General features: G+C 40.4%; 3 protein-coding genes across 3 annotated transcripts in view; 2 read left to right on the top strand and 1 right to left on the bottom strand.

Annotated features, from left to right (window-relative positions):
• The first annotated feature begins 6,124 nt into the window (after window positions 1-6,124).
• Window positions 6,125-15,587, top strand: part of LOC148729997 (uncharacterized) — a 16,121-nt gene continuing 6,658 nt past the window's right edge. Inside the window, exons 1-5 of the mRNA XM_088761748.1 lie at window positions 6,125-6,244; window positions 6,726-7,010; window positions 7,223-7,294; window positions 7,691-7,741; window positions 9,469-9,561. Of these exons, the coding sequence (XP_088617874.1) occupies window positions 6,773-7,010; window positions 7,223-7,294; window positions 7,691-7,741; window positions 9,469-9,561 (454 nt within the window). The 5' untranslated portion in view covers window positions 6,125-6,244; window positions 6,726-6,772. The remainder of the gene's footprint in view (window positions 6,245-6,725; window positions 7,011-7,222; window positions 7,295-7,690; window positions 7,742-9,468; window positions 9,562-15,587) is intronic.
• Window positions 9,848-11,955, top strand: LOC111322140 (uncharacterized). The gene has a single exon (XM_022925196.2). The coding sequence runs from the start codon at window positions 9,930-9,932 to the stop codon at window positions 11,520-11,522; it is 1,593 nt and encodes a 530-aa protein (XP_022780931.1). The 5' UTR covers window positions 9,848-9,929; the 3' UTR covers window positions 11,523-11,955.
• LOC111320380 (uncharacterized) overlaps window positions 15,424-15,587 on the bottom strand; it is a 3,667-nt gene continuing 3,503 nt past the window's right edge. The window contains exon 1 of the mRNA XM_088759642.1: window positions 15,424-15,587. This exon is cut by the window's right edge and continues 3,503 nt beyond it. The gene's annotated coding sequence lies outside the window, so the exon portion shown is untranslated.

Below are 15,587 nucleotides of genomic sequence, written 5' to 3'. Positions count from 1 at the left end.
CCTTACCATCCCCACAAGTGTCTTAGACTAATTAACAATTATTCCACGAGCGCGCGTTGGATATGAGATGATAGATAGCCAACGAGGCGCGTAGCGCCGAGTTGGCTATAATCATCTCATATCCAACAAGCTCGAGTGGAATAATTTTTTTATTAAAAACGTTAAGTCAAATTATTAAATTTTATTAAATCTTTAGCTCCCTTTTAATTTTAAGCTGACACGTACGCTTGCCATATTTGTAGATTATGGTATATTGGCTGATATACCATAATGGCTAAGCCAAAAATTCCTTAAGGTATCAGTGTCGCTGCTAAGAATTCTGAGTTGGACATCTTTTTTAATTAAGTCGATAATCGCGTTGGAGCTCAAAAGAGAACCTTCGAAGGTAGCTTTATTTCTGGCAAGCCAACACCAATATATGATGGTTGCCTTGAGAAAGTTAGATAAGGACATACTGGTGGTAGATTGGTCTAGGGAAAAGGGGTAATAGATAGAGGTAGGGGAGATAGAGAAGGGGGAGTCGAGTAGAACACGAAAAAGGGGAGAGAAATAGTCCCAGACTTTCACAACTCTGGGACATCCCAAGAAACAGTGTTCAATAGTTTCTGTTTTACCGCAGATCGCGCATTTGTCATTATTGATGTATCCCCAAGACTTTAGGAGATATCTTACGCGGATCATTCTATGGATCAATAGCCAAATTAGATCGTTCTTCTTGTTCTCAATTAGCTTTAGGCGAGACTTGCGCCACACCCAGGCCCAACGATTGATGGGGCGGTCCATAGCAGACGCCCAAAAACCGGAGCACCGGGGTGCAACGCAGACGGGGTCAAGCAACAAAAGATATAAATTCTTACTGGTGAGTAAATCAGGTAAGGCACCAGTTTTCTGATGCAAGGTACGGAAATTATCTAAACAAAGCCGGTAGTAATTGGAAGGAAGGAAGGAAGGAAGAGGGGCCAGAATTTGTGGGAAAAGAAAAACGGGGATCTAGAATAGTTAGCTTATGTCCTAAAAAATATCGAGCTAGGTAATGCCATTTGGATGTGCCAAAGTCATGTCTTAAACTGGAAAAAACAGAAAGGCGCAGGCTAGCGCACTTAGCTTTAAAATTAACGACGTTGAGGCCCCCAGAGGATGGGGGCGCACAACAGCGATCGCGACTTACATTTTCCATTTTTCCTTTCCAGATAAAAGGCCAAATGATCGACTTAAAGCTATCGTGCACCCAACGGGGTGGGGGGATGACTTTAGCAACGTGCCATAAACGGCTTGCGCCTAAAGTGTTTACAATTAAGGTTCTACCGATAAAAGACAGGTCTCTTTGTTTCCAAAGATTTAGAACCGAACTTAGTTTGTCTAATTTGGCCCGCCAATTGTCGTCGTCGACATTGACGAGGCCGTTTGAGAAGTAAACACCAAGCACTCTCATTTTAGTGACCCATTTGAGGCCATAGGGAGATTCAATTCTAGTTCGCCATTTTCCTAACCACATTGCTTCAGATTTGGACCTGTTCAGTTTAGCGCCAGATCCTTGTTCAAATTTTGATACGACTCAGAGAAGTGAAGAAAGAGATCTTTCGGATTTTAAGATGCAAGTAGCATCGTCAGCGTACTGGGATATTTTATATTGAAGGCCCCCTGCTCCGGGGAGCAGGAAACCTTCAATATCTTTACAATTACGGATTTGCGTTGATAATACTTCTGAAACTAGCACATAAAGGAGAGGAGATAATGGGCATCCCTGTCTCACCCCTCTTCTTAAGTGGACAGGGGGGGGACAGGGAGCCATTAACAATGATTCTAGAGAAGGCTTTAGAATAAAATAGTTCGACCCACCCACGAAAGGAGGGGCCGAAACCAAATTTACGCAATACTCTCATCATGAATTCGTGGTCAACTCGGTCAAAAGCTTTTTCTTGATCTAAGGAAATGAGAATACCTGGTTCATTAGTTTTGTCAATCATGTCAAGGGCATCACGAAGTAAGGCCAAATTTGAGAAGATAGTGCGGCCGACCACGCCGCACGTTTGGTCTGAATGCACGATGGAGTTCATGACTTTTTTCAATCGTTCAGTGATGATTTTAGATGCTAACTTGTAGTCAGTGTTTAACAAGGAAACTGGGCGCCAATTTTTTGCGAGGCGTCGATCATCTTTTTTGTGGATGAGTCGTAGGAGGCCCTCGTACTGGCTATCCGCGAGGGAGCCAGCAAGAAAGGCCTCGTTCAAAACAGAAAGGAGAGATTCGCTCAAATCGTTCCAAAAACACGAGTAAAATTCTGTTGGGAGACCATCAGAACCGGGTGACTTGCCGGTCTGAAGGCCTTCCAATGCAGTAAGTAATTCTTTATTAGAAAAAGGGCCTTCACATTGATTGCGCTCATAATCAGTCAGTGAAAATTCGAGGTCGTCAATTATTTTAGTTTGAATTCGCATATCAAGAGGATCTTGGGTGAATAAATTCTTGTAGAAATTGGTTAAAATTCTTTCAAGATCATTTTGAGAATTTCTGAGAACACCGTTCTCGTCAAAAAAAGATTCAAAACTATTCATGTCAGCTCGTTTTTTCTCCAGACGGAAGAAATAGCGTGTTGGTTTCTCACCTTCTTCGAACCATTGTGCTCGGGAGCGGACCTTAGCTCCTTCGGCCTCTTTCGAGATCAGAGAGGACAATTGGCTTTCCAAATCGCTAATTACACCTGGGTTATTTAAGCGATTAGAATGTAAAGCGTTTTTAGCATGGTTTAATTGCTTAGTAATTAGGATTCTTTTGGCATTTGCTGTTCTCTGTTTACGGATACAGTATGAAATACTTGTTTTGCGGATTTCAATTTTTAGAGCATCCCACCATTCGCGAAGGGAGGCGAACTCGGGGATTTTAAGCTTAAAGTTGTTAATCGATTTTGACATAATGTTTTTAAATTCTACATCTGAGAGTAAAGAGCTGTTGAACTTCCAAATTCCAGGACCGTGATTAGAAGGGTTAGTCGTTAGTTCAATTTTTACAAAGTCATGATCGGATAGGTCGTATACGCATGGAAGAATATTACATTTCGTTACTAGGGTTAAGCCTTTAGCGACGAGAAAGCGGTCAATTCTAGATGCCTGGGTATGGTCTTTGTTAGACCAGGTGAAAGTTACTTTGCGCGGGTTGTTTTTGCGCCAAATGTCTGTAAGTGAGAAGTCAGCACAAAGGGATCAGAGAAGTTTTTGATCAGACAATAGGATGGCGGAACAATTTAATTTATCTAGGACATTGTCTACACAATTAAAGTCTCCCCCGATCACTAGATCCCCTTGGGGGAGAAAGTAATTGTGCAGACAAGAGAAAAAACTTTTACGATCCGAAATAGTATTGGGAGAGTAAATGTTTACTAAATTTAGTTTAGAATTATAGTAGTCAATGAGTAAGCTCAATATTCTTCCTTCGGAATCGGTCAAAAAACGGATAATTTTGCCTGGGAAGTTTAGAGAAAAGAGGATGGCAACACCGGCAGACCTGCCAGTCCCGAAGGACCACAGACATTTGCCGCGCCAGAGTATTTCGAATTCCTCCGCTTGTTTTTTGCATGAGACATGTGTTTCTTGTAAAAGGATTATGTCACAGTTTGAATAATTTAATTCTTGAATAACTTTTCGACTTTTACTGGAGGACCTGAGTCCTCGCACATTTAGAGAAATTATTTTAAGCTTACTCATTGAATATAAATAAAAAATTAATATCTGTACCGCCTTCTCCTAGGTTTAGCTTTCTCCCATCCATCATCATCAGTTTCGGAGCCAGAGTAGTCACGGCGGGAAGATCTATCGCGGTCATCGCGGCCGCGATAATAATCTCGATCGTTTCTATCTCTCTCTCTTCTGTCGTCTCTCCGGTCATCTCTTCGTTCTTCTCGATCGTCCCTCCCTCGCTCGTCTCTTCGTTCTCTTGGTCGTTCTCTTCTACCTTTGTCGCGTTGTTGTTCTCGTTGTTTCTCTTGATCTTGTTGTTTCTGTTGTTCTTGCTGTTTCTGCTTTTCTAGTAATTTCTGTTGTTCTTCTTGTTGTCGCTGTTGTTCTCTCTGTTGTTGTAGTTTTTTCTGCCTTTCTTCTCTTTCCTTGGCGCGCTGGGCTCGCTCTTGTTTCTTTTCCTCTTCAGTTTTAGGTGGCGTTGGCTCACTATCGACGTTCGCGCTGAAGAGTAGGAAGGGGCATTGAGGCATGGAATGGTTGTCCGCTAAACAAACGGAACATCTTGGCGAGTCTTTACATTCTTGAGCTCGATGCCCAGGGCATTCACAATTAAAACAACGGACTGCAGAGCAGTCTTTGGCCATGTGGTCAGTAGCTCCACAATTCCGGCAAGCTTTTGGCTGATTTGGGTACCATATTTTAATAGGTTCACCAGCTATGTTGATGTTGGCAGGGATAGTTCGATGTAGCGCCATTCGAGCCGTTCTTACTCCATTCTCGATATGTTGTGCAATTTTGTCGCGCCGAAATGAAAGGACACGACCGTAGTGGCTGAGTCGGCCAATCACGGCAGTGTCGGGTAGTTCAGCGGGGGCTTCATGGATCTTGACGAGGACCAAACGATTTTCGCAGTCGCCCAAGAACACTTTGAGACTGGCAATCACGACAAAAGGTGTTTCAAGAGCGGCTTCTTTAGCTGCACGGCTCTTAAAAGTCACGATCCAAGATCTATTGGACGCCTTTCTCTGGATTCCGGTGATAGCGTCAATATCGATTTCTGCCGCGTCAAAAGCTTCGAGAATTATTTGCGATGTGACGATTGTATCAACGCTAAAATAAATAGAGCGATCCTTCGTGATTTTACTTTGACTAGGAGCATTCAAAAAAGGCACGGCCTTAAATTTCACACCCTTATTTTCCAGAGTTTTCAGTACCTCAGGGATTTCGATTTCCACGTCTGCGTCCCAGGACTGTGAACCTTCTACCACGCTTGCGTCTACGACGTCTCCTGGATTCGCTGTCGAGTTATCGGTAGTAAACTGGCTGATATTTTCACTTTCCTGGCTGTCCATGTTGACCAATTGCTGCAAAAGCAAGAAGAATAAACTTTTCATAAGCCTTTTAACCTTACCCAAGAGGCCGAGAAGCTTATAACTGTTTCGGCCTTCTGGGCCTCATCAGTGCAGTGCTAATGCTAGGATGGGGGAGAACCGAGACGGTCACCCCAAACGACCCAACCTTTGTGGTATCGTCTAAGCCATGCCAGAGTGCTCAAACTAGAGTAAACTAGCGAGCATGCGCTATCTATATATATATATATATATATATATATATAGATAGCTCTCGCTTGGCTTTGCCTTTTGGCTACCTTGCGATTGAGCACTCTACACTGGGGTTGCCATGCACTTAGCCTTCGGGCGAAGCTCATCACCTTAGTTGTGATTTGAGCACTCACGCATGGCAACGTGTCTGCACTTGGTCCCACAAGTGTAGCGCCCAGGCAATGGTTTATTCCAGAGCTTGGCCCAGTGCCTGCACTGCACTGATGAGACCCACATAGGTCGAAACAGTGTGCACTGTCTGCAGGTATATATATATATATATATATATAGGTATGTATGTATGCACAAAGATTTCTGAGATGGCCAAGGGGCAAACATTGCAAGTTGGCATGGACAGGGAGGTCCCAACTTTGACTGGGGTACGGATGTTTTCTTGAATTATGCTGGGTCTTGAAAAGCATTCCCGTCAGTCAAAACTTTTCTATTGCTTTAACTTGGTAAGAACTTTTTTTTCTCTGAGTATTAGATCACATGGTATCGACAAAACCAAGATTTGATCATATCAAATCCCTGACTGTATCACAGATTGGATCATAGATTGCATCTTAGAAAAAATAATATTTTGAAATGTAAAAGATCAAATAATTTATAAAGTGATAATGAAAAAAAGAGTAAAAGTTAAAAACTAAAATATGTTAAACTAGAATTAGAATTGATGCGTGTGAAGCTAAAATAAAGTCTGCAAGGTATAATGAATGGAGCACAGGCCCACTGGGAATTAGTTTACCCTAAAACCAGCATCACGTTCATGGCAGACTTTATTTTAGCTTGACACTCAATATTGTTCAAGTATTTTTCCTTTTACAGTGAAAGGAAATGCTTTTTGTAATTCAGGCTTGAATTTTGTACTTGCAGATAGTCCTAGTATAATTCTATCAGGTGACAGCAAGGATGCAAGGTCCCAAGAAAGTGTAAGCCTGTCACTGGACCAGGACATATCTTCTCAAGGTGTATATTAAATTGCTTTTAAGTAGGTCATAAAACAAGAACTTCAGCCATGTTTGATTGAATTGTTATGAAACTGGTACTGGAATGAGATTTTCAAGTTCAGGTTTATTATTGTCCTTGCAAAAAATGTGTGAGGTGTGGAATTTTGTGAAGAACTTCTCCAGAACTGCCTCACAAACTCAATGCAGTGGTCCTACTCAGAACTTGAAATCTAACCTTTCAACTAGAGATCCAGCCCACCACCTACTCCAGAGAGCACTGCATGGTCATATCTTCCACATTCAACTGCAGCTCTGTTTTGTTATCAGGGCTGACTGGGTTTCTCTGTTCAAGGCATTCAGTGACCAAAATGAAGTGCAGTAGGTGGGAGGGAGGTTTTGGTTGGGTTGCCTGAACACCTTTAAAACTTTTTTCATGAATCATTCCAGTATACCAGAATACTAGAGATCTTGATTTACTTCTTTTGTACACTGAAAACCAGATAAAAGTGGGGCAGAAGGAGGAGAGCATCAGCCACAGGAAGAACCAATGGCAGAAGGAAAAGGAAAGCAGCCATTAAGGCAACAAGCAAAAAGAAAAGGAAAGCAATTACGGGAAACAGCAGGCAACAACAGCCACCAGAGGAATCAACAGAAGGAGGAAAACATCAATGACCAGGGGAACAAGATGGAGACTGGGAGAAAAAGAGAACAGCAACCAGGAAAAGAAGGAGGAAGAGGAGAGGAAAAAGCAGTAGTTGGAGGGGGAAAAGCTAATTTTAAACGAGGTAAATACACAAAAACAGAATTAGATTTATGTTCTCCAAAACACATCTTTCTGCAAACTTATGGTATTTGTTACCAAGGATCCATGGTGCTTTTTCTTACAAGTTATTTCAGCTGCAGGGTGGAATTGTTTATCACTGAAGGTATTTTCCTTTTGTTTCAAAGGAATAGAGTTTTCTTATTAGTCAGACAATATGATTCTGTTTTTTTTCAGATTTTGTCACATCCACATCAAGTTACCAACAGGAAGCAAAGCTTCCAGCAGATCAGTATCCATCTGCTCAAGGTGTGCATTTGGGAACCAGTTTCCATTTGTTCATTTGTTCCTTAAAAGTAAGGGGAAGAGATTAAATCAAATGAAACACTTTTTAAAATAATCTTCTCAAACTTAAAGTCATGTGAGATTTTTTTCTAAGTTGCTTGTTATTTAAGAGAATTATCAGTCACTGACATGGATACTGTAACAATTCAATTTTGAAATTATACTCCTTTTATGTTTTACAGTATAGTTTGTGTTTTACAAAATAAACAGTTTTATCATGCTGTGCCTGTTAATTGATCGATCTTGTAAAAGATAATATTTCTCTTTAGTTGACAGGTTCTGCTTTAACTATTCATAAACATGATGGCCTTTTTATTAGTAATGCTATAGATATAGACATTATATTGCTTTCTTCTGTAGGTCAATCAAACAGCTCTGTTGGTGTAATGATAATGGACACATCAAAAGAAGGTGCAGTACCTGGAAGATTTAATATATCAGCATGGATGAAGTAAAATAGATATGATACAAGCCCTATCTTCTATTTTTGTGTTGAAAACATTTTTCCACTTGATGCGTAAGGTGTTTGGTTTGGTGTCAATTTAGCAAATTGAAGTTTTCATGCCAGCTTCATGCTATAAAAGTCTTTGGAAAATCATGCATGTGTTACATGATCCAGAGAAGAAGAAGAATGTGACCGAGGCAGGTTCTGATGTTGTTATTTGAACAACGAGACAGACTTATAGCCATAAGAAAATGTATTTATACAGGAAAGTACAAAAGAAATAATACTGATAAAAAGAAAGGGTGATTGCAAGCTAAAAGAAATAATAAATGAAAAATCGCAAATCAATAATTTGAAATAATGAAATAAAACAATTAGTAAAAAATACAATAGCAAGGCACTAACAAGACAATTTTAAAGCATTGCATGACAGAACAGTAATCATTGTGTGACACTTAAAAGACTTAATCCTATTAGCCAAACATAGAACTATTGAATGGTGGGCTATTCTTAGAATTTAACATGAAATGACTGAAAAGAAGTCAATACTGATAAAACAATAGCTCAAAACAACATAACATTAGATAAGACTAATTTCAATCACAATTTCATATTGTCCTTCGACTTAAAACTAGGAAGACTGGCAAAACCTCATTCAGTGACAGGACAACATCTGTCATTACTGATGAACTAAACAATGAAGACTGTCGTGAAATATCTGATTTCACCAATGAACTTTAAGTCAAGTATACAGATAAATGCAATGTTCTGAAAGCTGAATGCAATCTTGACACATTTTGAACATGAATCTACTAATATAAGGATTCAAGCAAAGACTAAACAATTGGATTGAGATAAGTACACATGAACCATATTATTCTTGAACTCAAACTGTAAGACATACAATAATAGGTCAAATGTGACATACCAAATCCTCAGTAAAATAGGTCACTAACTTGAGGTTACATGTACTGGAGTTACTTTTTTGTGTGACCAAGAGGTTCTGAGCTTGTAAGTGCTGGTCTGGACACTCTGAACTACTGAGTTAAACTAACTAACTGTACTTCTTTTATAAGGAATGGAACAATAGGAGGAAATTCTCTAAAATTTTGGAAGTTAGGTGTGATCATTCTAAAGGAAATTTATGATGCAAATCCTGTGTGTATGATAATTTGGTTATCATAGGAAATAGTTAGGTGTGATGGTGCGACTTGAATGAAATTTATGATGCAAATCCTGTGTGTATGATAATTTGGTTATCATAGGAAATAGTTTCTGAAGATGTAATTCAAAACTTATAACAAAAAATATTGCAATGTCATGCACAATTGTGAGCCTGGTCACAAGAAGAAAAAAAAAACACCATCAATCAAGTGCCATTGACGTAAAGATGTGATTGGTTTATTTTTGACAAATCTGACAGCTTACCAAATTGTAATTGAACATAAGCATTTGTGTAGGTAAGCCCTAATTATTAAAAGGAGGGCATGAAAAGGTGCAAATACAAACTATACTAAGACTGTGCCAGTACAAGAGGAAACAAAACAACAGAGCTACCTCCACGTTATTTCATCATTTTCTGTGGTGACAAATGATGATTTTAAACCTTTAACATTTTATGAAGATTTTCTTCTTTATTAGAAGAACTCTTAAATATTGTGCTAAAGATTCCTTCCTTTCATGTTTGGCACAGGAAGCCTATTTGCCCGCTGTAGTGTTGGTGATAATTATGCAGAAGCTGAATTAAGATGGGGTGTGCAAAATAATGATTCAAAGTTTACGCAAGGTATGATCCCTATTTTGCTCAATTTCCATACTTATTTTTAAGGTAGCTCCTCTAGGGGTACTATTGAGAGGGGATTATTAAAACGACCAATCACTCTTAAAATGTAAAAGTGATAAAAATCGCAGTGAAATAAAAACAAAAAAGTTATTGTTATAGCTCAATTTTAGGATTTGTTATCTGTTCTCTCTACTTTTCCTTTAGTGCCGAAAAAGAGAATTTGTTTAAAAATGAGTGTTTCTTAAGTTGGTGTTTCGTTCATCAAAAGCCAGTAATTCTCGGTTTTCACTCACGTGACCAATGCCCTGACAACCGTTGCTATCCGCCATGTTGGTGTACAAACAAACACAGTTGTGAAGAAGTAAGTCGTGATGGTTCTGTGCTTATTCGTGGATTGCCATTCAAGAAGCGGGCGAGATAAAGATATTTCCTTCTTTAGAGTGCCTTCAATTGTCACTAATCATGGCGAGGAAGCCGAGGAGCTCTCCTTAGAGCGACGAACGCAGTGGATAGCTGCTATAAGCAGAGATGACTTGACGGAGCAAATCCTAAAAAATGACCGTGTTTGTAGCCGTCATTTCGTCTCAGGTCAGCCAGCAAAAGACTTTGATAAGTTCAATATTGATTGGGTGCCAACGCTAAATCTGGGACATTCAAAGAGAGATAAGAAAGGTAGCAGTAAAGCAGACCAGGATCGGGCGGAGCGAGCTAAAGGTAGACGAAAGAAGAAGTTGAACGAGACAAAAGCAGAAATCGAGGAGAAGAAACTCCGCTTGAATGATGAAGGAACTCAAGCTTGCAATATATCCTTTATAACTTTAAGCAGTGATCAGGGTTTATCAAAAGAAGAAATTCAGGAAACAGGGGAAATTGATGTGTCGTTCGCCGATCAAAGCATTGCTGAAAATGAGAAAAGTTGTCAGACCGAAGCCAAAAGTTTTGGCGACATGTGTACTCAGACTGACGTTTTACGGCGAAAACTTTATAATGCAAGCTCACAGACAGAGGACTTCGATTATCTGTTTACGTCAAATAAGAGAATCGTCGAATTTAACGAAGAGTTTTTCCGGAATAGCGACGATAAAGTACTGTTTTACACTGGTCTCCCCTCATATGAAATTCTGAACTTTGTGTTTGAACTCGTGTCACCGTCTGCACCTCGCCGTTCTCAATCGCTGAGTCCTTTTCAAGAACTTGTTATGGTCCTGATTAAATTGAGATTGGATGTACCGTTTCAAGACCTAGCTTATCGCTTTAACATCTCAGTTCCCACAGTCTCCAGGACATTTCATTCGTGGTTGATGACTATGGACATAAGGTTATCCCCATTAATCCATTGGCCTGATCGTGAAAGTCTCATAAGTACAATGCCACAATGCTTCAAGTTCAGCTTTGGAACGAAAACTACAGTAATAATTGACTGCTTTGAAATTTTTATTGAAAAACCCACTAATTTACTTGCCAGAGCCCAAACATTCAGTTCCTACAAGCACCACAACACCATCAAGGTGCTGATTGGTATCACCCCACAAGGTACCATTTCATATGTTTCTGAGGCTTGGGGTGGTCGTACTTCGGACAAATTTTTGACTGAAAACTGTGGGATATTGAGTAAGTTGGTTCCTGGGGACATGGTGATGGCTGATCGTGGCTTCACTATACACGAGAGTGTTGCCTTCAAGAGGGCAAAACTAGTAATTCCAGCATTTACGAAAGGCAAGGATCAACTTGACCCAGTTGATGTTGAAACAACCAGGGGTATTGCCTGTGTCCGCATCCATGTGGAAAGAGTCATAGGTCTTTTACGTAGCAAGTACACAATACTACAAGGGACACTTCCCACTGATTTTTTAATGAGCAATCCTCATGGATCTCTGGAAGAAAGAATCCCTGCAATTGATCGAGCAATTAAGGTTTGTTCTGCTCTTGTTAATTTGTGTCCCCCAATAATACCGTTTGATTAGGCTAATCCAATTTATTATTCATAGATAAAGAACCAGTCAAACTCTAGAATATTGCATTCAATTTTCGGGTTTGTCAATAAAATGTTCAGAAGGGGAAAACTTCTCAAAACTGGGGTGCATTGTTTTTGTTCGACAGTTTGAGATGGACCATGAGTTTCAGTAGCTTTACACTATAATATAAAATTAGACATTACTTTTGACATAGTTAGTGCTTATATGTCACTTTAATGTTTGTAATCCTTACCTACTATATTGTTGCTGTTTGCATTTTTAGCCCTAAATTAGTTTCACTTTATAGAATGTACAGAGAAGTTCCATTAGAAAGTTATTATCATTGTTTCATTGGAAAATTTTTTATCTTTGTTTGTTTGGATGAAATAAAATATTATTTTGCTTTGATTAAAAGAAACTGTAACAGGCTATTTAAGCTTAACCATGACTGTATTGTGATGAAATTTTGTGGGCCGAGGCCAGGAACGTGTTCGATAATTGAGTCAGTTTGCTAGACATAACGTCTCGTAGTCACGTTCGACGCACTAAAAACTACTATAAAACGAATACAAGAATTGTAAAAACGTGTAAAATGGTATATAAAAGGTCACTTGTAAAAATGTAGCGGAATTCCAAATCGATTTCGATCAATTACGATCCTCATCAGTAGTACTCCGCCATGTTTAAAATACTCATAAATAATTGTTCATATAAGTGACTCTGAAATGTCCACACTTCTTCCAGGCTTCATGTAAGCGGTCATGATGTATCAATCACAGCTCGTGGGATTTGAAAAAAGTTCCATTCGTTCTTGGAGTTCATAAGCGAGTCTTCGTTCACATTATTTATCCTCACTCCTTCAGTTATTTGTCTCAGCATCGCGTCATTGTGATAAACCCCCGTCACATCCATTCGGAACTGCTTTACCTCTCTATTGTGTTTCTCTTTACAGTGTTTCCACAATGCAGATCGTTCTTCCTTATTGTTAAGTGATTGCGTATGCTCTTTCCCTCTGGTATACGCGCTCCTGGCTGTTTCCCCTACGTATACGCTGTTACACTGGATACACTTAATCTCATACGTCACACTTTCTCTATCACACGGTCCTTTTCCACCTGTGCTACACACTGGGCAGTCTTCTCGTTCACACTGTCGCGGTTTAAATGGGTCGGACTTTTGGAGTAGTCGTTTAATGGCGATTCCGGCTTTCTCCACCACTTTAATATTGAAACCTTGCTGCTTTATTTCTTTCTGGTATTCCTTCCGTAACCGTGAGTTGGGCGTAGCTGGTACAAATATTACTGATTCATTCCCGCCGCGTTTGTACCAGTTGGATTTCCTTTCGCTCTTTTCCTTTTCTCGTTCCACCTTTCTCCACTCCTTGGGTCGATGTAACGGTCTTTCTCCTTTTCGCTCAGCTCTTTGTCTCGCTCTAAAAGCTTTGAGGGCCGAATCTACAACCTCATATCTGAATTTCTTGCTGTACCCTGAGTATTGCATTCTCAGGACCATCTCGTTAACATTCTCTACTACTCGTTCCCATGGTAACAATCTGCTACAGTTAAGTAAGACCCGAAGGACTTCTTGGGTCAGGACTGTTCTCTTTGTACTCCAGCTTACGGCAGACCTAGCATGTATGACTGTCTTAGAAGCCATGCTCTTGGAATAAAACTCATACATGATCACTGAGGCTGAGGCTTTCTCGTCCTGCCTGTCTGTCTCTTCCCCTTTTGTTTCCATCCACACCTTCAAGTCAAGGATAGGTAGCTTTCCGTCCTGGTGTTTAGAGGGGTAATCTATTTCGAGTTGTATTGACGGGTGTATGTCGTTTCCTATCTGTTTTATCAATGTCATAGTCCTCTCATCGTCACTGATTCCTTGATCCTCAGCTACGGATCTCTCATCCATGTGAGTTTTTCCATCCTTGTACCTCATCCCAACTGGTGTTGCTTGCACAGCCATGTTGATGTCATCCACGTACCGTTTGTTCATTTTCACAATGATGGCCAATTCATTCAGCCTTGTTGCAAATTTTTCATCCCACCAAATCATGAAAATCTGGGCCAGTACCCCGGTTAATTTAAGGCCAATTGGACCACCTCTTATTTGCTTTCTGATCTCGTTATCAAATGTGAAAACATGATTTTTCATAATCACTGTCAATACGACTCTTAATGCCTCTTTCAACATAATACGTTTCGCACGTTCATCTGGCTGTGTGACTGGTGGGTTCCACGATTTAAATCTTTTCTCTTTCTGCTCCTCACTCCCACTTGCAGTGATCGTGGGTGGTCTCCCTCTATTCGTCTTTCTCGTTGGACATACATTTGTAATCTCCATCCTAGCTAGCACTTCCGGTGATGTCGTTAATGCCAGGTACAGACCCAACTCCTGACTGTTGATACTTCGGATACTGATGTTACTCTCGTAGAAAACCTCACACACCTTATCGATTGTGAACCCAATATCAAGACTAGGATATAAAGCAATCACGTCGGTGGAGCCAATTATTAAGTTGTCGTTATCCTGGTCCTGATTAACTCTGTTCATTTCCGCGATCATGTCTTCCGTGCTCGTGCATATGGCGCTATTCTCTCTCGATTTCCATACCTCTGTAAGTACAACGCTCACCAGGTGAGAGAGCTTGCAGTTGTAACCTACCACTGCCCCGCATACCGGTCTAACGGGGGGGCCCTTGTACTCATCACTGTACTCTTTATGGTCCTTACGTAGGGTATATAGCGGTGCTACTTGGCTATCACTATTTAACATATTGTTCTTTACCCTAGTCTCGTTATTGGTCTCGCTCCCTGCATTTAAAATGCGCACCCAAGACGGGTGCGAAATAGATTACCCCTCTAAACACCAGGACGGAAAGCTACCTATCCTTGACTTGAAGGTGTGGATGGAAACAAAAGGGGAAGAGACAGACAGGCAGGACGAGAAAGCCTCAGCCTCAGTGATCATGTATGAGTTTTATTCCAAGAGCATGGCTTCTAAGACAGTCATACATGCTAGGTCTGCCGTAAGCTGGAGTACAAAGAGAACAGTCCTGACCCAAGAAGTCCTTCGGGTCTTACTTAACTGTAGCAGATTGTTACCATGGGAACGAGTAGTAGAGAATGTTAACGAGATGGTCCTGAGAATGCAATACTCGGGGTACAGCAAGAAATTCAGATATGAGGTTGTAGATTCGGCCCTCAAAGCTTTTAGAGCGAGACAAAGAGCTGAGCGAAAAGGAGAAAGACCGTTACATCGACCCAAGGAGTGGAGAAAGGTGGAACGAGAAAAGGAAAAGAGCGAAAGGAAATCCAACTGGTACAAACGCGGCGGGAATGAATCAGTAATATTTGTACCAGCTACGCCCAACTCACGGTTACGGAAGGAATACCAGAAAGAAATAAAGCAGCAAGGTTTCAATATTAAAGTGGTGGAGAAAGCCGGAATCGCCATTAAACGACTACTCCAAAAGTCCGACCCATTTAAACCGCGACAGTGTGAACGAGAAGACTGCCCAGTGTGTAGCACAGGTGGAAAAGGACCGTGTGATAGAGAAAGTGTGACGTATGAGATTAAGTGTATCCAGTGTAACAGCGTATACGTAGGGGAAACAGCCAGGAGCGCGTATACCAGAGGGAAAGAGCATACGCAATCACTTAACAATAAGGAAGAACGATCTGCATTGTGGAAACACTGTAAAGAGAAACACAATAGAGAGGTAAAGCAGTTCCGAATGGATGTGACGGGGGTTTATCACAATGACGCGATGCTGAGACAAATAACTGAAGGAGTGAGGATAAATAATGTGAACGAAGACTCGCTTATGAACTCCAAGAACGAATGGAACTTTTTTCAAATCCCACGAGCTGTGATTGATACATCATGACCGCTTACATGAAGCCTGGAAGAAGTGTGGACATTTCAGAGTCACTTATATGAACAATTATTTATGAGTATTTTAAACATGGCGGAGTACTACTGATGAGGATCGTAATTGATCGAAATCGATTTGGAATTCCGCTACATTTTTACAAGTGACCTTTTATATACCATTTTACACGTTTTTACAATTCT

This window comes from Stylophora pistillata, chromosome 5 (assembly GCF_964205215.1).
Source record: "Stylophora pistillata chromosome 5, jaStyPist1.2, whole genome shotgun sequence".
NCBI lineage: Eukaryota > Metazoa > Cnidaria > Anthozoa > Scleractinia > Pocilloporidae > Stylophora > Stylophora pistillata.
Note: the sequence above shows the minus strand (reverse complement) of the source record. Positions and strands in the feature narration are given on the sequence as shown.

Coding starts and splice junctions, on each gene's coding strand:
- LOC111322140 (XM_022925196.2), top strand. CDS start 9,930: ATGGTTCTGTGCTTATTCGTGGATTGCCATTCAAGAAGCGGGCGAGAT.